Below are 22429 nucleotides of genomic sequence, written 5' to 3'. Positions count from 1 at the left end.
ATCAGGATTTGCTCTATGAGACAACATCCCTCACTTTGAAGTTGTAAATGAGACGGCTACCAATCGCCCCCAGATATCTCACAGTTAACCCTTCAGTTCCAGTATTTGCCAGGATTAACATTTGTGGATCTAATTAATTAAAAGTCATAGTATTCTAGTTTGCTTATTTTCTACTTGCACTGATATTAATAAGCTGACAATTATTTTTTCGTATTTTCACATATAACAGTTAAATGGCTGAAATCGATGGAACATTTCTGACATTTTCAAGACAGTATTTGTAGTTTAAAATAACTCAGTTTAACACAAATAATTTTGACTAGCTCTTCCTTTTCTTAAAAAAAAAAAAAATCAAAGTTACATTGAGACACAAAGCTTAAAATTATTTATATTATTCTTCTGTTAAAAAGCTGTGTTATTTGAGCTGTAATGGTTTTATTGTAATGTTTTGTTATTTTAGAGACATAATTTTAAATAGAAAGGTTAGTAAGTGTTTTTTTTTTCACACACAAAAATCATGTTAAGATGCATATTGTTTATTACATCATGTGGCTATACTTTTGAAACTGTGAGCTTTTTAACATTAACAGCATGGCCTCTTAATCTTCATTATGGGAAAGGTGAACAATATGTAAAAAATGGGAGAAATGCACAATCAAATATCCTATTATACAGTACCCATTATTGACCAATGCATATAAATGTAAAAAAAAAAAAAAAAAAAAAACTTGATAATTTAAAGGCAATTCAAAGACTTATAAAACCTGTCAAGTTCCTGTTCAACAGTTTGGGGTCAAAAGTTTTTTTAAGAAAAGACATTTATAATGTTACAAACGAGTTCTACATAATATAAATTTAAATCTAATCTAATAAAATCTTTGGAATTTTCTATTCATCGCAAAGTCCTGAAAAAAGTATCACATTTTCCACAAAATTATTAAGCAGTACAACTGATTTCGACATTAATAATGGTAAGAAATGTTTCTTGAGAAATAAATCAGCATATTAGAAGGATTTCTGAAGGATCTTGTGACACTGAAGACTGCAGAAATAGCTGCTCAAAAAATTAGCTTTGTCATCACAGGAATAAATTCAGAATAAACAGTTATTTTGAATGGTAATAATATTTACCAATATTACTATTTACTGTATTTTTGATTAAATAAATGCAGCTTTGATGAGAATATAAGACTTACCGACCCCAAACTTTGTTTTTGGTAACACGTTTAGATCAATAATTATAACATTTTCACTCACCATCCGCTGACTCCTTACTCTTGCGGCTTCCTGAACCTTTCTTCAACATGTTACGTCCGGAAGAGAACAAGTTGCTGAGTTCATCCAAAGGACTGGTTGGTGTACGACTGCCTCGACCTCCCGACCCTGAGCTTGAACCCGAAGCAGTGGAGACGTTTTGCATGGACCCTCCATGCACACTGGAGGAATTCGAGAGCCGTCCGCTTTCACGTGATCCATGTGGAACTCCAGATGCGCTGCGAGGAATTGTCCCGGTCATGAGAGCGTCGTACGGCGGGGGGCGCTTCAGGGTGAGCGGCGTTAATGCGCGACCCATACTGACGGGGGATGGGCAGGCGGAGTGGCTCCTTGGGTAACCGTGTGCCGCGGATGACCCACCGCTTTTATAAAGCGCGGATGGCAGAGGAGGAGCAGATGATCGTCCTGATGCTGTGATTCTTTGTTGCTCCTTAGTCTCTGCAGACTTCTTATGATGATGATGATGATGGTGGTGGTGGTGGTGGTGGTGGTGGTGTTTACCAGACACCTGCTGCCCCTCCAGCTGTGGTCCAGGCTCGGCACCAGTTGGGGATGCACCAGGTTTCCCATATCCGACGTTCTCCATCATGGGCAGTTTGGTGACATCTAATGGAGTAAGAGGGGATTCGTCAGAGTTGGGGGAGCATTGGGCTGGTGCAAGTGGAAATACTAGTAGAGGAGGTCGATGGGAAAGCAGATTCGGGAATGGGGCGGGAATGTCACACAGCGAACCACGTGGAGTGGTGGGTCGTGTAAGTTCGACTTCCGGCACCAAAGCAGTGGGATATTGCTCCCATCGCGACTGCGTGTGGTCTAAAGACGAAGGTAAATCATCGAAGGCAGGATATTTCATCTCCTCGTACACACTTTCACCTTGGTCATCCTCTTCGTCGCCATTAGCGCCGGCAATTCGACTGAAGTCTCGTAAGATGTTCCCCACCATCTCTATATAAACAGGCTCTGCCTCATCATCAGTGTCGGGGGCAGGGCTTTGATTCTGAGATGCCGACTTCTTTTTGTGTTGACGCGGCAGAGAGGCAGACTTAGCTTTGCTGCCGTGGTTTTGAATGTAAGACTCGTCAAAGGATGTGCTGAGCTGGGTGTTGGGGTTGCGTTTGGGTTTGGGTGGAGGCATGCGACGGTACTCCTCACTGCAGGGGCGGGATTTTGATGCTGTTGGTGAGAGAACGGAAATGTTTAGGAATTCAACAGTGCAACTAATATAAAGTAGATAGCATAGCATAGCAGGAAAGTATTACAGTATTGTAAGGTGTTATCAGAGTGTCAAGACATATATTAGCACTGCTAAGCCTTAGCAGAAGGGTAGCCCAGTCAGCATGTATTATTTTTGATGTCATTGCTAACCCACAAAGCTGTATGGGGCTGCACAGGGCCATTACTGGTCTATTGTGCATGTGATTGTCTTTGATGCTTTATGTTTTATTTGTTGTGCTCACATCACGTTTCACCACTGCCCACTCAGTACAGTCACTAATCCTGAATGTGTGCGGTTATGACGTGAGTTAATAGGCTTCTCTAAGGACTTTTTAATGAGAATAGAGTTTAACACTCTGCTTGAGACAGGATTAATTATACACAGTTGAGCTACCAGTGCTGAGAAACGAGGAAAGCAGGCCATGCTCGGTGTGTTCTCATTTACTGATCTCATCTCTCATTGCACTGAGTAGGGCATATCTGAAGAAGTTGACTTTTTTGGTCTAAATATATATTATATATATATTGTATTTATTTTATTATATACTGTATGCATTTAAAATAAATAAAGGTGTGTAAATATAAATAAATAAGTGTGTATGTCTGTGTGTGTGTGTCAGAAAATGTATTATATATATATATTATTATTATACATTAAATATTTTTTTATTATAATTGATTTAAATATTAAAATTGATTTAAAATATATTAAACATTTGTTATAAAACATGTAAAATAATATATAATAATATATATTATATAAACACATGTATATATATATATCTATATATATATATATATATATATATAAAATATGTATATATTATTAGGGTGGAGCGTCTGATGGGAGGAGCTTTCAAATTTTGCAACAACACCCTTATGGCACAACGTGGAAATCGGTCATTTGTCCAGCCCTCTTGGTCCACCTTGGGCATAAACACATGCGGTGACTTATATGATAACAAAGGACTCTGCTCATTTCAAGAACTAAGAACTAAGTTTTGTTCACCAGCATCATCATATTTTGTTTTTTTTTAGTTACGTTCTGCTCTCAAGGCCTATCGAGTATCCCCCATTTCCTCTCATCCTATGAGGGAATGGATCACACCACCCTCTGGTCGGCCATCTGTTTCTTTAATATATAGTAAACTTAATGATCACACTGCAAAGTCTATTTCTATTAAACATATATGGAATCGTGAATTAACAGATTTTGGGAGAGGGTGTGGTCCAGTCTAATCTTAACTTCTAAAAACTTGGCTCATCATCTTATCCATTTCAAAGTCATCCATAGCTTCAAAGTCATCCAAATAACTCCTTACAAAAGGTTTAAAAAAAATCTGCAATCGACCTATAACTGCCATATCTGTAACACTGAATCATCAGGTACTTTTCTCCACATGTTTTGGGAATGTCCAATTGTTGTCCACCTATAGACTCATGTGTATTCTGTTTTATCCTTTTTACTACAACTTGATTACATGTCTAATCCATGTTTATGTCTTCTCAATGATGAATCCAACTCCTGTATAAGTTCATTAAAGATGAGAATGTTGTTTGCTGGTTTAACAGCTGGAAAGAAGACAATAATACAAAACTGGTTTACTCCTCACGTGTGCAAAAACATTTTGGATTCACAGCCTCCTTAAAGGCCTCCTTGGATCACAGCCTCCTTAAAAAAGTGACTTGTGAGTATACAACAGCACGACTGAACAAGGCTAAACCCAGTACCATGGATGCATGGCAATGTTTTTCTTTCAAAATTTTGGATTATATAAAGGAATGACCATAAAAAGTTTTTTTCTTCTTCTTCTTCTTTTTCTTCTTTCAGATTGTAAAAATATTGATATATCTGTTGCTCCCCCTTCAGTGTTTTGTTAGTTGTAATGGATGTTGTTTTGTTGAATCTAAAACAATAAAAAAAGAGTTGATCACAAAAAAGTGTGTATATTACAGTATATACATATACTATTATTATTATTGTAAATTAATTGACAATAATATATATATATATATATATATATATATATATATATAATACAGATAAATAGATAGATATTAGATAGATTTAGATAGATAGATAGAAACATATAGGTATTAAATACATTAAAATATTTTTAAATTAATTTATAGATATTAAACATTAAATACAATTCTATATACTATAATTAATGTATAAATGCGTATACTATATATATATATATATATATATATATATATATATATTAATATGTATATATTATATACATATACTATTATTATTATTGTAAATTAATTGACAATAGTAATATATATATATATATATATATATATATATATATATATATATATATATATATATATATATATATATATAATTGTTGTAATTTATATATATTTTAATGAAATTATAATGGACATACTGGCATACTGTTGCCAGTAACTTGTGATGTCAGCTAGAGATGCTAGGCTTTGCTTTCTGAATATGGTGGGAAGAGTTCATGGAATAATCAAGCAGGCACAAATGGGCGGTTTTCTACACACACTGGAGGGTGGAGAGAAAGAACTAGAGTGGAGAAAACTAGGTCATTTTAACTTCATGAATGAATTTCATCCTGACTAATCATCTCAGCGGAAAGCGACTGTTTCAATTTCTTTTCCGCCCTCCCCCTCTTGTTTACTCACTTGCTCATTCTCCATCTTTGTCATTTCTCAGCTCAGCTCAGTGAAGGGCAACTTGACTGACCCGTTTCTTCCAGCAATGGCAGGGTGATGTGTGTGTTTGAATTTGTGTCTATTAGTGTGTCTTGCAAGCTCAAGTAATAGTTAATGGGGCAGCATGGGATGTATGCTAATTTTTAATCTCCTGTAAAGCTGGCTGAAGCTATAATTACGTCATTCTCTAGAGACTCTAGATCCCTGTGTGTGTATGCGTGGATGGGTTTATGTTATGTAAAGGACATGACAGGGGTTTATATCAGCTTTGTGGTGGAACTCTGTGATTCACAGATGAAAAGTCAGCAAGAATGACAATATGATTTCACTTATCATTCAGAAAAAGACTCAGAGGGAGATCACAGCACCTCACCCAAGTGACGGAATGAGGACAATTTTACACACATACACACAAACGTGTACACCTTGAAATAACCTCCCATATACTTCTATTATTTTTAAATTTAGCTGATTATAATTACTGCATTCCAACACTACATGGGTGTTCACACTGAATAATCAAATATAAAGACTGAAAAATAAAAAATAAAAATAAAAGACATGTTTGTAAACGGAAAATACTAAAAAAAAAAGTCTTACAAGATGCTTTTATTAAGAGACCAAAACAGTGCAACATGCTCAGTGCAAAGACAAGTATCATGAGATTTATATGTTATGTTTGCAAGCTTTTTGTTCACACTGACAGCCATTTACAAAGACAAAGTGCAAATCCAGAACTTCATAAAAAAATGGTACTGTTATAGTTTAGCAAATTGTTAGGCCTCTTCATGGTTGGTGCCAGAGACCCCTGCTCAAAAGCAGAATCCTGTAGGAAACACTGGAGTGTGGACATATGCCTGTGGAAAGCATGTTAATGTGTGTGTGTGTGTGTGTGTGTTTGTGTTTGTGTTTGTGTGTGTGAGTGTGTGTGTGTGTGTGTGTGTGTTGTGTGTGTGTGTGTTTGTGTGTGTGTGTGTGTGTGTGTGTGTGTGTGTGTGTGTGTGTGTGTGTGTGTGTGTGAGTGCGTTGTAAGTGAATTTGATGACTGTGACACAGGAAAATATAGGGCACTGTGTTCCAGAGGACAGCAGGTGCACAATGTACCTTCCACTCACAGCACATCCATCTCTCTCTCTGTCTCTCTTTCTTCCTCATTCTCTCTCTCTGTCCCTCCCTCTCTCTTTGAAGCAGAAATAGTCTTGTGATGTTGTTTCCCATAGAAGATGTAGCAAATGCTGGATCTCTTATCTAGTATTACACTGCTGATTTAATACAGATATTTATCTGTGTATGTAAGTGTACGATAATGCATTTATATTGATCTCCCTCTAAATTAGAGGTGAAATAGTCCCCGCCAATGAGATATACAGCCCAGATATACGCCTATAGGGACGCCACATGCCACATGTCATGAAGTTTAATATAATGCTGTTTAAAGAACACAGAGTATGATTTATTGAGGTTTTGCATGTGTGTCAGTAGCTCTCTCTCTATATATAGGACATACGTGTTCTCTTGACAGTAGGTCAGCTCAGAGGATAACACACACTAACATACACAAGCAAACTGTCACATATACTTAGAAAGATCATAGGGATCAGATAGAGGAAGAAAGAGGGTTATATTTTTTAAATATTCCATGTTTTTTTGGACATGTACCATAGTAATTCCATGGTATTGATAGTTTTGAAGTACCCTGTAAATATGGTAATCATGTTAATCATTTAATACTATGCTATATATCAAAGTACTATGGTTTTACCATCTGATATCACTATACCATGGTACAGTACCAAAGTATTTTTGTAAGAGGAAACATATGGAGGAAATGTATTGAGAGTACCATGGAATTACCATGGTTTGTTACATGTACCATGGTTATTCCATGTTTTTGCACATTTACCATAGCAATTCCACTGTATGCTTTGAAGTACCTAAATATTATGGTATATGAGCATGGTAGTCAATCAGTACTATGGAAAAAATCAAAGTGCCATGGTACCACCACAGTAAAAGCAGAAAGTGATAAAGGAAAGTCAGAGAAGACATTTCTATAATGTTTTCTGGACATGTTTTCTGTGGGTTTGATTGAATTAAAGCACCTTTTATGTTAAAATAGCATGTTTATGACTATGGAAATCATTTAATACTATGGTATTTATCAAAGTATCATGGTTTATCATCTGATAGCATCAGTGTACCATGGTGCCACCATAGCTTTTTTGTAAGACGAGTAAAAAGTTGGATATAATCAAATGTATGTAAAGTAACATGGTATTACCATAATTTTGTACATGTATTATGGTTATTCCATGTTTTTGGACATTTAGCATGATAATTCCCTAGTAGACTTTGAAGTACCTTGTAAATATCATGGTAATTGAGCATGGTAGTCAATCATTACCATCTGATACTATCTTTGTAAGAGTAGAAAGGCAATTATGTTTCTATAGCATGAATGTATAAATTCAGAAGGCTAGAGGAAAAAAGTGTGCAGGTCTGTGAGAAATGGAATGCATAAGTGAGTGAGATAAAAGACAGGATAGTAATAAGGAAAACAAGAAAGGGTGCCAAACTGGAGTGGGAAATTAAGGCATGAGAGTAAAGGAGGGATGAGAGATGGGGGAAGTGTATGTAGTGTGGAGCTCAAGGGAGAAAGAGAGAGAAGAGAAGGAGGAGAGATGCTGAGCTCTTCTGGAGGAATAATATTTGGCACTTGTAGTGGTGGAAATGCCACAAAGCTAAGTGAGTCAAACACAATTTCTCTGTATAGATCATTCGGATACTCGGACATCAAGACTACAGGATCCTATATGATTTTAAATATATGCTTTGGGTATGATCTGAAAGCAGAAAAGAGAACAGATTGGTGGAAAGAGGTTTATGTGTGTTTGAAGTGGTAGGGTGTTCCTTTTCCTAACACACAACTGTGTGTGTGTGTGTGTGTGTGTGTGTGTGTGTGTGTGTGTGTGTGTGTGTGTGTGTGTGTGTGAATATATTATTGAACACCTAAATTATTTATGTATTTATTTCTTTCTTTTTTAAGAAATGTATACTTTTATTCAGCAAGGATGCATTACATTGATCAAAAGAGATACATAATGTTAAAAAGTCTATTTCAATACTACTCTAACTTTATATTTATCATATAATCCTGTAAAATATGTATCACAGTTTCCACAAAAATATTAAGCTGCACAACTGTTTTAAACATTGATAAAAATAAGAAATGTTTCCTGAACATCAAATCAGTATATTATAGTGATTTCTGAAGGATCATGTGACACTGAAAACTGGCGTAATGATGCTGAAAATTCAGCTTTTCCATCACAGGAATAAATTACGTTTTAAAATATAAATTTGATTTGAAAACAGATATTTTAAATAGTTTTTGATCAAATAAATAAAGCTTTATTGAGAATGATACTCTTTAAAAATGAATAGAAAATGAGGTTATATATTGTATGTGTTGGAAGTTGTATATACTAAAAGGTTTGATTTGCTGTATATAGTACAGTGAGGTTGGCTGCATTTCAAATTTCACTGCAAAGAGCCGGTTGATGTTTTTAGGGTTAATGTTCTCTAAATGAGGTTGCAACATTGTAAAATGAGGTCAAGTGTTGGAGTGGGGTTAGATATGTTGTAATGTGTGCTTCTGCTCTGGATTTGAATGAAAAGCACTTTGAATGAGCTCAGCTCTCTTAGTGGGATCAATGAAGATCAAGTTAAGGGTTAAAGAAAGACTAATGTGTGTGATAATGGGTGTGTGTGTGTGTGTGTGTGAAATAAAAGGACTCTGAGGCATTTGTACACTGTATAATATTAAAAAGCCTAGACCAGCACATTTTGTCTGTTTAAGCTTGTATTAGAATTATGTAATATGCACTCTCAGAAAAAAAGGTATAAAAAGCTAAAAGGTACATCTCATTTTCCTCTAAAGTGTACATATTAGTAGATTTTGAAAGGGATCCGCCCAGCAAAAATTTTGTACCTTTTTTCTGAGAGGTGCATACATGATTTGCTCTGACTTTAACTCAAAGTGGAACAGGGTTTTACATCTTTGTTTGCATGTTGTGAATGTGAATCACTACTCAAGTCTCCTGCTTGTTGACCTTGTAGCTGTGAATTTGTTTATAAGAGGCATCATGTGATCTGGTTGATTCTGTCTGAAGCTTTCACCACTGGTAAAACACTTAGGCTGGGAATGTTGCCCATGGCAACGGTTGCCCCATTCATAATGACACTGCAGCCAGCGGGCGACCAATGAGAGCGCTTATGCTGGCTCAGGGTGACCAGTCAGAGGAGGATGAAGAGTTGATGTCACCTGTTCCTAGAAAGATACTTGGGTATATTTACAGGCATCTGTAAAAGCGAATATATGTGTGGTGACCTTTTATCTGTGAGGCATTTTCCATTATACAGTATACAAAGACTGCACTGTCTGACACTCTGACTCATTACAGTCTACAAGTGTGCAATGTGCTGTTAAGTGTGTATCAGGTTCCTTCTCAAAGCAAGTCAGTCCACTTGATAGCCACCTTGGTAATGCTATTGCTTGCCTCAGGCAGAGCCATAACTGTCAAACTGTCATATGAGTGGGAGCACTTACACCCAAATATTCAGATATTAAAAACAACAAGTATTCAGATCAGTGCTTGATTAATATGGAATTTTGAGAAGAAATCTTAACTGCTTTTTTGAATAAGTTGTTCAAATAACGTTTCATAGCATTTATCTGTATGTGTGCATTACCCTAATGGCATCTACCTTTCAAATTGGTTTTTATTTCAGCTCTAGTTAAATGCAATTTTTTCATGTCTTTTTATGAATTTACTTTTTTTTAAAGAAATGTTAACCCAATTATTGGTGACAATTATATTTGTGACTAAAACTAAATATTTATAAAATATTTATAGATTATTTAATTTATGAATTATTTCTAATAATTATTAATTGTTAGTTATAAATAATAAAAAAAATATGAAATGTTTTTAATTTTACATATACACCCATGTTCTATTTTAATATGTTTTAAAATATAATTTATTCTTGTGATGGCAAAACACAGCAGTCAAAACTCTATAGAAACTTCAAAAGAAAAGGATTGAAAATAATTTGTAATAGTCTTTACCGTCACTTTTATAAAATAATATTTATATTTATATGGTAAGTGATCATATTTATAAAATATCTACCACTTTTATTGTCTAGCTTTTCTGTGCCATGTGGACTGCAGTGAGGTAGAGAGTTTGGTGTGTGTATGTGTGTGTGTAGCTCAAAGGAAATGCTGCATGTGTAATGATCCATGAGAATGAGGCATGCATGAAAGATATGGCAGACGAGAGGAGATCTGCATACAACAGTGAAGTTAGAGGGAAAGAATAAGAGATGCAGTTTTTTCTAAAGGCTTGTGACGTGTGTGTGTGTGTGTGTGTGTGTGTGCGTGAGTGTGTGTTTATTTTAATAGAAGGAATGCATGTTGTTTTAATATTTCACAATAGTAAAAATGTAAATTCTGTCAGGACCACTTTCATCAAAAATGATTGACAATTAGCATACAGTTTGTATTGGCGGTGTGGTAATGTTCTGGGAAAGAACTCCCTGCACAGTCATGCAGCCTAACATGGATAAGAGCAGGGAGAGCAGTGATAACCCCCTAGGGTTAACAGAACAAAACCAACAGAAATGTATTGGCGATATCATTAATGTTCAATAATTTAATGTACACATTTTAGAAATTAGTCTGATTCAAAGGGGAATCAGAAGGTCGAATCCTGACTGGACGAGAGGAGGAGCTGGGGATGGAGGAGGGTAATTAGCTGTTGAGCAACGCGAAAGAATAAGCATCTAAGAACAAGCATGTTTCCAATACAACTAGATAGAACAAGTGTGTCCGATACTCAAACAAAATCAACGCTGAACTACGACTGTTTACCATTTTCTCTTCAGAAATTATTCTGTTTGCAGTACACCATGTCTACTATAGTGTCCTTAATATTAATCAAAGTCCCTTTAAGGGACAGGTGCTATAGAAACATTCAGCATTCTGAGATGCACGCTTAGGACTGCGCATGTGCATTGGCTGGTCTAGCCTGAAAAATAAGCTTATTTGACGCTATTTGAGCAAGAGAAACATTTATGAGACAGTTGTTGTCAGATTTCATTGGTGATTTCAAATATGGAATTTGATCATAAGCTTGGGGAACAGAAACTTTGCGGCAGCTGCAGTGACTCGATCACTTATACCGATCATTGATTGGCTCTTTTATTCAAAAGGCGGGGCTTCCTTCAATACAGTGGCCATATTGAGCATTGCATTTTCCCCAATCAAAACCAGAGTTGCCAAGACTGCTTTCTTTTTTTGGTTAAGTTGTGTGAAAAAATCCTGGGTTGCCTTTTTTTTGGGCTAATTTTAAAAAATATTCTTGCTTGTTTGGAAAATATGACAAGCAACTTTGTTTCTTGACATTTATGTTTGCTATATTCTCCAGTGCATTGATTAACACTCTAGGTGTGTTCGGCTTGAAGTGGGGCTGTGCAGACCGATCTGTGTTTGACATCAAAGTACCGCAAGAGCTCTAGAGAGCAGACGGTTCTGCATGCTTTCGAATTGCTCTTGCTGGAATTTGATGTCAAACACTGATTGGTCTGCGCAGCGCCGCTTCAAGTCGAACACAACTTTTGTCTGCTCGCAGTTAATAGCCAATCAGTTCAACAATATAACTGCTTTAGCGTAATTCGTCAAACAAATTTCACCCCTTCCTCTCCCTCAGTGGAGAAAAATCACATTCAACATGAAGGCATGTGATGCTGTAATCCAAGTGATGGTAGTAGTAGACAAAGGGTTGGCCCTTTTTATGAAGTGAATTAAAAAAAATGTACAGAGTTTTTGTAATGTATTAATTATCACGGGCTATAATAAAAACAAGTAGGCCTATACTAATATTAAGAGTAAATTAATTTTGTTTGATTTATATATTTTATTAGGCTATAAATATGTGGCTATGTTACAGCTCCCCCTTAAAGCTCTTGTCTTTTTCTAATTTTTCATCTCTCCACTATTATTCATACTTTTTTTTAGCATCAAATCAGCATAATATAATGATTTTTGAAGGATAATGTGATATAATTTGCTAAAAATTCAGCTTTTCTGCTATTTTAAATTGCAATAATATTTCTTTCCTATTTTATATATTTTAAGGTTTTTCTTATCTTATTTCTTAAAGCTGACTATTCCAGTTATTATAATAATATTATTAAATATTATTGTAAAATATTACAATTGAAAACTGCTGTTTTCTATTTTAATATATCTTAAAGAAAGATTTATTCTGTGAAATTATATTATTATCATTTAAAATACTGCAACAGTTTTCTGTTAATATATTTTAAATCGTAATAATATTTCAGAAAAATAAAACTTAAAAAAGTGGATTCAAATAGAAAACAGCTATTATATTGTAGTATTGTAGTATTTCACAATATTACTGTGGTTTATATGATCAGTTATGGTCACTTATATGATGAACTGAGCGTGAAAGAGCAGGAGAGGAGAGGGATCACCTCACTAATAAAAAAGTAGCAAAAGTATCTTTTTTTGGGATATGGTACCATGGTATTACCATGTTTTTTTTTTTTTTTGGTCATACTTGCATTGCATTCTGAATTGCATTCTGACACATTTCCAAACACAAAATCAAGCTTGCATACAGTAGCTAGAAGCATTAGTGTTAACGTATTACATGCACACACATATTTACCGTCAAACTTCTCTGTTTCCTTCCCGCTCTTCCCAGTGCTGAGCACAGTGTTGACGGTCTCAGAGGAGGTGCTGAGTTTGGTGTTGGGATCTCGTCTGGGTTTGGGCGGGGGCTGTTTTCTCGAGGTGGGACTCCCTTCCTCCTCTCCCCCTCCCACCGAGTGCAGAGACTGCGAGCGTACGGTGAATCCTGGCCCACAGGAAGGAGGAACGCGGTCCTGAGGGGCCGGCATCGTCATGAAGCCCATTCGAAAGTGTTTGCCTGCATATCCCCCTCCTTCTGTCACACGGGCCACATCCTCGCCAATCCTGAAGATAGAATTACACGAAGTATTACTCTTGCACCTGTCTATGAACTCCACATACTTTCTGAAACGGATTTAAGCATCAGACACTGTTCCAGAACAGAACCAAATAAAGCAAACCAGCACAGATTAACATTCTATTACAGATTAATGAATTTAATTCAGGCAGATCAGAGATCAGGGGAGGATATTTGTGGAGATTTAGAACCGGAAAAATTCTCATGCAAATAAAATTAGTAGGCTATGTGTTGTGATCTAAAAATAACTTGGAAGGACACCTAAAAATAATCAAAAGTGACAGTAAAGACATTATATAATGTTACAAAAGATTTCTATTCCTAATAAATGCTGTTCTTTTTAACTTTCTATTCATCAGAGAATCCTGAAGAAACAAAAATATTAAGCAGCATAACCATTTTCAGCATAAAATGTTTACTATAATAAGAAAATAATAAGAAATGTTTATTATAAGAAATCAGCATATTAATCATAATTATATAATATAACATAACATAAAATATTTTATAATATTTGATATTAGACTGTGTAGTGAAGGGTTATGATAATCTTATAAAAGCTAACTTTCATCTCTTTTCTTTGTTTTCCTGTATAGAGATTATTTAATTCTCAGAGGTTTCAAACATGTACGCAGCTTTAAGCAATACAAATGTGGCAAAATATGTTAGGTTTGTAATGTGAGAATGTTACAGAGTAAAGGCAAATTCCCTCCATCCATCTATCCGTTCCTCATAACTTTATGAATCTATCTTGCCTAAAAGTTTTTTTCTGCATAATCCAATTCAGAGCAATTTGGCTGGATTTTAAGATGATTTCTGCACCGAATGTCCTATAAAAATTTAATTACTTTCACCTGCCTGTTCATGAGAAAGTGAGAAACAGAGAGAAAAAGAGAGAGAGAGAGAGAGAAGGTGGCAGTCAGTTCAATTGGTGTCTCTCAAATTCTCTGTTGGAGAAAAAATAATCATATTAAAGGGCAGACAGAATTTACTCACATTGGCTTTAAGTAACCATTCGCTCACGAAACACACACATATTTTGTGAGTATGTAATCAGAGAGGAGGGTGTGGTGCTGTGCTGCTTCATGAAGAATGATTGAGAGTCTGTCTGCCAACCTCACTGCACCAGCGTCCCTCATCTCTCCACACGTCTCTCTCCTTGCATCCTTTCATCCATGTGTTTTGTCATCCGTCTTGTCTTTCTTGTATCGTCTGCAGTTTTTCCCTCCCTCTCACACTTCACACTGTCTTGAGTGACCAGTGATGTTTTTTCTTTCCTTTCTCTTTTCACTCTGACATTTTTAAAAGAAAATAATATTACCAAATGGCCAATCAGTCACTCATTTTACTTTTTCATATGTTGATTAATGTGATGAAACAATTTAAACTGTAATGTCCATGACTGAAAATCCAGTTGAGGCTTCTGCTGAATGACTAAATCACCAGAAAAATTTAGAAAAAAAGCCTGAAAATGTCTGAAAGGATGGTGTTTTACCTCTGTCTTCTCGTTTTTATTTTGACCATGTCTTACCGTTCAAAAGATTAAAAAATGTATACTTTTATTGAATTAAGAATTCATTAAATTGATCAAAGGTGACAGTAAAAACTTTTAAATATTGCAATAGATTTCTAGTTTCTTTTGAAATTTCTGTTTCTCAAAGAGTACTGATAAAAGATGTATCAAGCTTTCTACAAACAGCCCAACTGCTTTCAACATTGATAATCATAAGAAATGTTTTTTGAGCTGCAAATCAGCATATTAGAATGATTTCTGAAGGATCAAGTGACACTGAAGACTGAAGTAATGATGCTGAAAATTCAGCTTTGTATCACTGGAATAAATTACATTTGAAAATATATTTATCAATAAAACTGTTTAAATTTAAATTCTTACTGTTCTTACTGTATTTTTGATCAAATAAATGCAGCCTTGGTGACCATGAGAGACTTCTATAACATTTACAAAATCTTACAGACCCCAGTGTAAACATGTCACTATTTTGTATTTCAGAAAGACTGAAGAAAAAAAAACTCCCTGTCTTAAAAGCCTCCACATTCCTCCTTTTTTTTCCCCGGACAATAATGTGTCATCATTTCAGTAAGAGACTAGATCATTATGGTGACTCGATCACTTCATTGATGGATGTTCACATTAGCATAGAAGTGTAGTGCTTACTATTCCTGCTGACAAGACCAGCTTAGACCAGCATAGCCTAGTTTATGCTGACTAGCTTGGTGTGTGTGCGTATGTGTGTCAGGTTTCGCTTGCGTTGTGTAAAGCAAATGTCCCTAAAAGGTATAGTAAAACCTGAAATCACTTAAATTGTGGGGAGTAGCTAATGTCCCACACAAGGATAACAGATTAATAAACATAATAAATAATGTCTTAATGAAAATGCTGAAAGGTTTGTGTGAGGGTTTAAGGGTTAGGAGATATAAAATATCATTAGCTCAATATAAATCAGTAGATGGATTTATATGGAAAGTCTCTTCCTTGACAGAAAAGGTCATGAGGATAGTGGTCAGCAGGGCAAAGCTTGGGTTTCCAAAGCTAAAGGATATAAAGGGATAGTTCACCCAAAAATGAAATTTAGCTGAAAATGTACTCACCTTTGGAACATTCAAGACATCGATGAGTTTGTTTCTTCATCAAAACAGATTTGGAGAAATCTGCAGTGAATGGGTGCCGTCAGATAATAATCCACATGTCTCCAGTCAATCAGTTAACATCTTGTGAATTGCAAAGATGTCTATTTGTAATAAACAAATCCATCATTAAGTCATTTGAACTTTAAACCGTCGCTTCTGGCATACGAGTCCATAATCCATAATAACGCTTCCTCTAGTCCTGTTGATGTCTCATATCAAAATCCACCGACATATTTACTTAGAATTGTATCAGACTGTTTTCGCTTGTAAACGCTGCTTGATCTGTGCATATTTCTCTCCTGAGTCAGACAAGACCACTTTTTTAATGGAGAAAGCAAACTTATGGATAGAGGACTAGTATTTTAGCCGGAAGCAATGGTTTGCATCCATCTTAGTGATAGATTTGTTTCTTACAAACACAAATTTGTGTGTCACAAGACGTTAATTGATGAATTACATGTGGATTATGGTGATGTTTTCATGAGATGTTTGGACTCTCATTCTGGCGGCACCCATTCACTGCAGATGATCCAAGTGATGGTAATTTTACATTTCTACAAACGTTTGGATGAACAAACTCATCTACATCTTGGATGACCCGAGAGTGAGTATTTTTTCAGGAAATGTATATGTTTGGGTGAACTATTTCTTTAATGGAAATAAAATAGGCTAAGATTTAGTTAGCAGTGTTAGCAGTGTTTGCCTATATGCTTAAATATAGAGGATGCATTAATTTAACACACTACTATGAATGTTTTGTACTAAATCTTTCTGTTTCAAACACAAACTAATCTCAGTGGAGGGAGAGATGCAGGTGTGCCTAAAGCTGCTCTGTATACTGTCTATATGTGTGTGTGTATGTGTGTGTGTGTGCAGTACTGATGTGTTATTTTTGTCTGTATTGATCAGAGCTCAGTAAATAAACTTCTGTCTTTGCCTGTCCAGCAGTTTACACCCATCGGCCCTCCTCTAAATCATCAGTCTCTCATCCTTCCATCCTTGTCTTCAATCTTCATCCTGTAATGTTTTTTTTTCCATGCATGGTTTGAATTATTTTTAAATATGTTTGTCAGTCTCCGTCTGCTTTTCAACCCTTTCACCTTTTTTTCTCTGTCTTGTCTTGACAGCTCTCTGAATTAATGTGACTGTTTTCCTCTCTCTCTCTCTCTCTCTCTCTCTCTCTATCTCTCTCTCTATCAATTTAACACATGCACTCTGTCCACCATGTAATCAAAGTGGCCTTTCCTTGGCCTTCACTTATATGTCAATGCCCCAAACACTGCCTTTCTGTAGCATTTCCCTTTCGTTTTTGTTGTTGATGTTTACACCAGGTCATAGTGGCTGATGTCAGCATAGACGATACCACTGACTGCGGTTTGCATTAGACACCAAATTGCTTTCAGGGCTTCTGGCTGCTGCTATGGCAACCATGTCAAAACTGTTTCCAGGCAGTTTATTGAATATGAATTCATTAGTCATGAAATCATTAATATCTGAAAGCTGTGTTAGACATTTCACTTCCTCTTTCTCCTATACAGTTGTGATGCAAACATGTACACAAACACACACACTACTAGAATGAATCTAACAACTGACAAGAAATGTCCAGGTTATTTTTATATCCCAATATTAAAAGTCAAATAATAAATAAATAAATAAATTGATTGATTTATTGATTGTATTTTCCACAATGAAAAGGAAGCTTATTTTTAGAACCAGTAAGACTGTTTGGATTGTGAATATTTTCATGACAATTAAGCGAGACCCCCTTCCACAATCTTCATAAGCCAGTTACGTGAAATTTCTTATTACTGTAATGCAAAACGTGTAGATTGCAAAAATAATGATATAACAGTTAAACTGTAAATTGAACAAAAAATATATATATTTGCATTTTATATTTAATATAATTTGTATTTTTTGTATTATTATTATTATTATTATTATGAGTTTTAAAAAAATGAAAATGCATCTGGACAGAATGGGTTTCATTACTGTATTACAATAATGACATGAAAATTGTTGTGTTAATGTTCTAAAAAATAATGCTGCATTGAAAAAATGCTTAATGGTCTTACAATTAATATTATTGTCTTTATGCAAAATAAAATTTCTTATTATTTTCAGATCATTTTCATGGTGAATTATAATCTGTACATTTCATTATGACATTATTTTCATGACTATTGAGCATATTCACCCCTCCCCCAATTCTCATTAGCCCACTGTTATGTGTAACAAAGACGATTCTCATTACTTAATAATGTTCTAATAGTCAAATTGTAAATTTTGTACAGTTGTAAAGTTAATGTTTATCATTATTTTGTATTTTATAGTATCTGTTATTATTTTTTATATATTTTTTGTATTTAATATTTTATATATTTTTAGATTTTATTATTTAATTTTATTTATTTATTTGTTAAAAGACATAAGAATTGTACAGGCATAAAAATTGTTGTGCTAATGTTCTAAAAAATACTCCTTTCTAAAATAAAGAAATAATTAAAAAAAAAAAGAACGGTCCTAGCAGAATATAATTTATTATTATTTTCAAATGATTTTCAGGGTGAAATACAACCTGGACATTTCTTAGTGAGATTCACCAACCTAGAAAGTTTGTTTGCCTTATACTTATATTTATACATATTACTTATATCTCTGTGTATTATATTTCTGTATACAGAGCAACAAATATAAGTATATTATAGAATATTTGTGCCTATAATTTCATATTAATTTCCCAATCCAATCCAATCATATTCAAATTCATTTTAAACCTCATCAAGATGTACACACACTCATATATGAGAGTGAGGTGAGTTGTAACAGGATTTATTGTATTATGTAGGCCCTTTAAGGTCATCAGGTCCAGATTTTCCACTGGTCAGGTTTCTGTGTATCTATGTGTGTGATAACATCCGATCCTGCCTTTTGTTGTGTGTGTTTTAAGGGAATGTGTGCATGTGTCCTCAGGGGCTAGCAGTCTAAATTTAGAGACGAGAGGGAGACGAGGGCCAAGCCCACTGTTGCCATAGAAACTCACCCCTCTGTCTCCATGGTGACAGACCCTGTTTTTTCCCTCTCTGGGCTGAGGAGGTATGACTTTAGGCCCTCCCACTGTCACTGTTTATTAGTGTGTGTGTGTTTTGATCCTATTTTATGGGTTATATTAATGCAATTTCATCTGCATTCTGTAATCTGCATTCTGATTGAAATACATCATTACTGAAGTAAAATGGGTTGCATACAGCATTTTTGTTCCAAATTTAGCTACACACAGAAGTCAAAATAACAATAAAGGAAATACAAATGCACTGGAATATTATTACACACAACACGCACACCTCGGACTGCTGTTAGATTAATCAAAGCATCCCTTTTTGTCTGTCTTTTATTAGACTGGCAGAACTGTCTGTTCTAAATTACTCTCTGTCACTCACACACACTCAGCTTTATGCCAAAGGTTTTCATTGACTCTGTGTTTGTCTCTCTAATATCCAGCTATTTCCTCATTGACTTTTAGAGCTCAGGACCAGTGACCTTTATCTCCCTGGCTTTCTCTCGCTCTCTTTGCACACATAAGTGACTAACATCCCAAATGTTAAAGAGCATAGCATAATTACAAAATGTAAAAGTCTAGTTAAAATATCTGTGCTTTTAACATCTGGTCTGAGCACAACATGACAGTAATATTAACTATACATCATATTTTTTAAGAGCTTGTCCAAATAGGAGGCATTAGGATTACTTAAAATTACTTAAACTAATACATTTTTCTTAATATATAAAAATAATCTAACTCTAACCTAAATTAAAATTCTAAATTCTACACATAATAACAAGATGTGAACTGAAATCTTATTTTTTTATATTGCCTCAATAACTATTGTCTTTATTGAAGAACAGACAGTTCTGAAATACAGCACAGCACTTTTAGAATCACAATAAGAATCATGAACTTATTTAATATTTAATGTATAATTGTTAATTCATTTAATATATAAAATGAATGAACCATGTTTTTGTACTTTTTTTAAGAGTGTAAATATCCTGCAGTGTTCATTTATGGAATATTTTTGCCTATTTTATTGTTTACCAGGTGAAAAATATAAGTCTGTTTAGAAGTAATAGGTAGCAAAAACAGTGCAAGACAAGCACTATTTACTTAGATATAATAATTTGTTCAAACACCAAAGTATGAACAATAGTAATAGCCAATAGCAGTATTATGTGCAGTATTCGCATTTAAATAAGTCTATCCCTAGCTGTGTGTGTGTGTGTGTGTGTGTACCTCTTGATAGCTTCTTCCTGCCGTCTCTTCTTCTGGTTTTTCTCCTGGAGGTATGTCCAGTGCGTGTGGTTGCGGACGCGGTCGCTCTCCCGGGCAATGTCAGAGGCATTCTGGATAACCAGCTCATCATACGCCCTCAGACCGCTGTCCTCCACATACTGCAGGAAATGTGTGCACTCGTCTTCCCCTGAATCCATCCTTCAGCACAGCAGAGAGACTGCCTGGAAGACGGACAGAGAGAGAGAGAGAGCGGGAGAGACTTAAGTGTCTCACACACAATGTCATTGCGTCCCCTTAAGAGCTGGTTCTTTATAAAAAATAAAAAAAACAATGAACTTTGGAGGTACAGGTGGGACGTATGCACACACACAAACACACACACACACACACACACACACACACACACACACACACACACAAACACACACACACACACACACACACACACATACACACACACACACACTATATATATGAATATGTTATCCTTTAACACTGAAGAGCATGATTGCTGGGAAAGGGCAAGAGTTAGCACATGTACATAGCTACCTAAAATGATAAGGAACACAACAGTTATTTACATATAAATTTAATTATAATTACCACAGACTAACAGAGCCTAGAAGAAAATAGATTTATCTATCTATCTTCTGGGGACAATTTTGTCCACAAAGTATACAAGTATATAGATTAAGACTAGTAAGATCAGTCAGTTTCTTAGCATCACATGCAAACAGTGGTAACATCTGGCCCAACATTATGTGCCAATTACAGGCCTTATTCTATCCTACTGCTTTTTTTCCACATGCTCTCAAACACTGTACACTGTACATAAAGAGTAATGCTTTTCAGCTTAGTTGTATGTGCACGAGAGAGTATGTCAAGTTTATTTTTTATAACTTTGTGAAGATGACATCCAGTGCTCTGTTCTCTGTTGTATTATTCAGCATGTCTCAATATAGATTCTGATCTCAGATTGTCTCCCTCTCTCTCCATCCCTTCCTTAGTCAAAATCCCACCTACACATCTGCTTTTCCTCCATTTAACTTCTCTCACACACTTTTGTGCACACCCATGTGAGCATGCAAACACACACACACACACACACACACACACCTGTCCATAGATGCCCCCACACTCTTACATACACAGGGACACACAGCTGTATTCTATTAATGTTTGGAACGTGAGGAGAAGGAACTGTGGGTTTCCAGGCAACAGTATCCTAGTGTGCTGACATAATGCAGGAAGCTGAGAACCCAATTCTGTGCTGAAGATGCATTAGTTCTGCTTTACAATGGTAGGCATGATATCCCCACCGTGTGTGTTTGTGTGTGTGTGTGTGTGTCTCATATAATGACGAAAGCATGAAACACGATAATCGTCTCCTCTACTCTGTAGATGGTTGCCACAGATGGATCATATTTCACAATTATGTTTTATCACCATTTGCGTATGTATTTTAATAAAACATCTAACACTAAATCTCTTTTTCAGAGTAATGAGGTGGCAAGATGCCTCATTTCCATTGGTGGTGCTCACACACACACACACACACACACACACACACACACACACACACACACACATAAAATAGGTCAACCAGACCACAGCACCACATCAATGGATCCCGGTGAGTGGAGTTTTGCTTCCTTATTCATTCTATTACTCTGTAATTCACGGTTTCCTCTGCACCACACTACACTGATAGTGCCAATTCATAACTGAGGAAAAGAAATAGCCTTTGAAACTGCACAACACACCCAACGTGAGTGGATCCAGAATCATTGAAACACAGAATAATCACTAGAATACACCAAGAACCAATTGGATGTAAGGATTCTCACACAGCACACACTCATTAAAAGGGATAGTTAACCCAAAAATGAAAATTCTGTTTCATTTAAAATCTTTTAATTTTCAAATTTTTTCATTTAGTGGACGCTTTTATCCAAAGCGACTTACAGTGCATTCAGGCTATCAATTTTTACCTATCATGTGTTTCCGGGGAATCGAACCCCCAACCTTGCGCTTGTTAACGCAACGCTCTACCACTTGAGCTACAGGAGCACATTTACTCACCCTCATGTCATTCCAAACCTGACTAACTTTTATTTTTTCCATATAATGCAAAAGAAGATATTCTGAAGAACATTGAGGTTCTAACAACATTGAACCCCACTGACTTGACAGATTTTTTTTTTTTTTTTTTTGTGATTTA

At 35.5% G+C, this 22429-nt stretch overlaps 1 protein-coding gene across 2 annotated transcripts in view; it reads right to left on the bottom strand.

Annotated features, from left to right (window-relative positions):
- LOC109104112 (neuronal tyrosine-phosphorylated phosphoinositide-3-kinase adapter 2-like) overlaps positions 1-22429 on the bottom strand; it is a 36408-nt gene that overhangs the window by 12597 nt on the left and 1382 nt on the right. Inside the window, exons 2-4 of one of the 2 annotated variants that reach the window (XM_042771513.1) lie at positions 20209-20425; positions 12945-13252; positions 1258-2448 (exon numbers count right to left, since the gene is read on the bottom strand). In XM_042771513.1, the coding sequence (XP_042627447.1) occupies positions 1258-2448; positions 12945-13252; positions 20209-20405 (1696 nt within the window). In that variant the 5' untranslated portion in view covers positions 20406-20425. Of the gene's footprint in view, positions 1-1257; positions 2449-12944; positions 13253-20208; positions 20430-22429 lie in introns of both variants that reach the window. The other variant, XM_042771512.1, reaches the window with a different exon arrangement.

The sequence above is a fragment of the Cyprinus carpio genome, chromosome A15 (genome assembly GCF_018340385.1).
Source record: "Cyprinus carpio isolate SPL01 chromosome A15, ASM1834038v1, whole genome shotgun sequence".
Classification (NCBI taxonomy): Eukaryota; Metazoa; Chordata; class Actinopteri; order Cypriniformes; family Cyprinidae; genus Cyprinus; species Cyprinus carpio.
The sequence above is the reverse complement of the archived record's forward strand: the minus strand, read 5'-3'. Positions and strand labels throughout refer to the sequence as shown.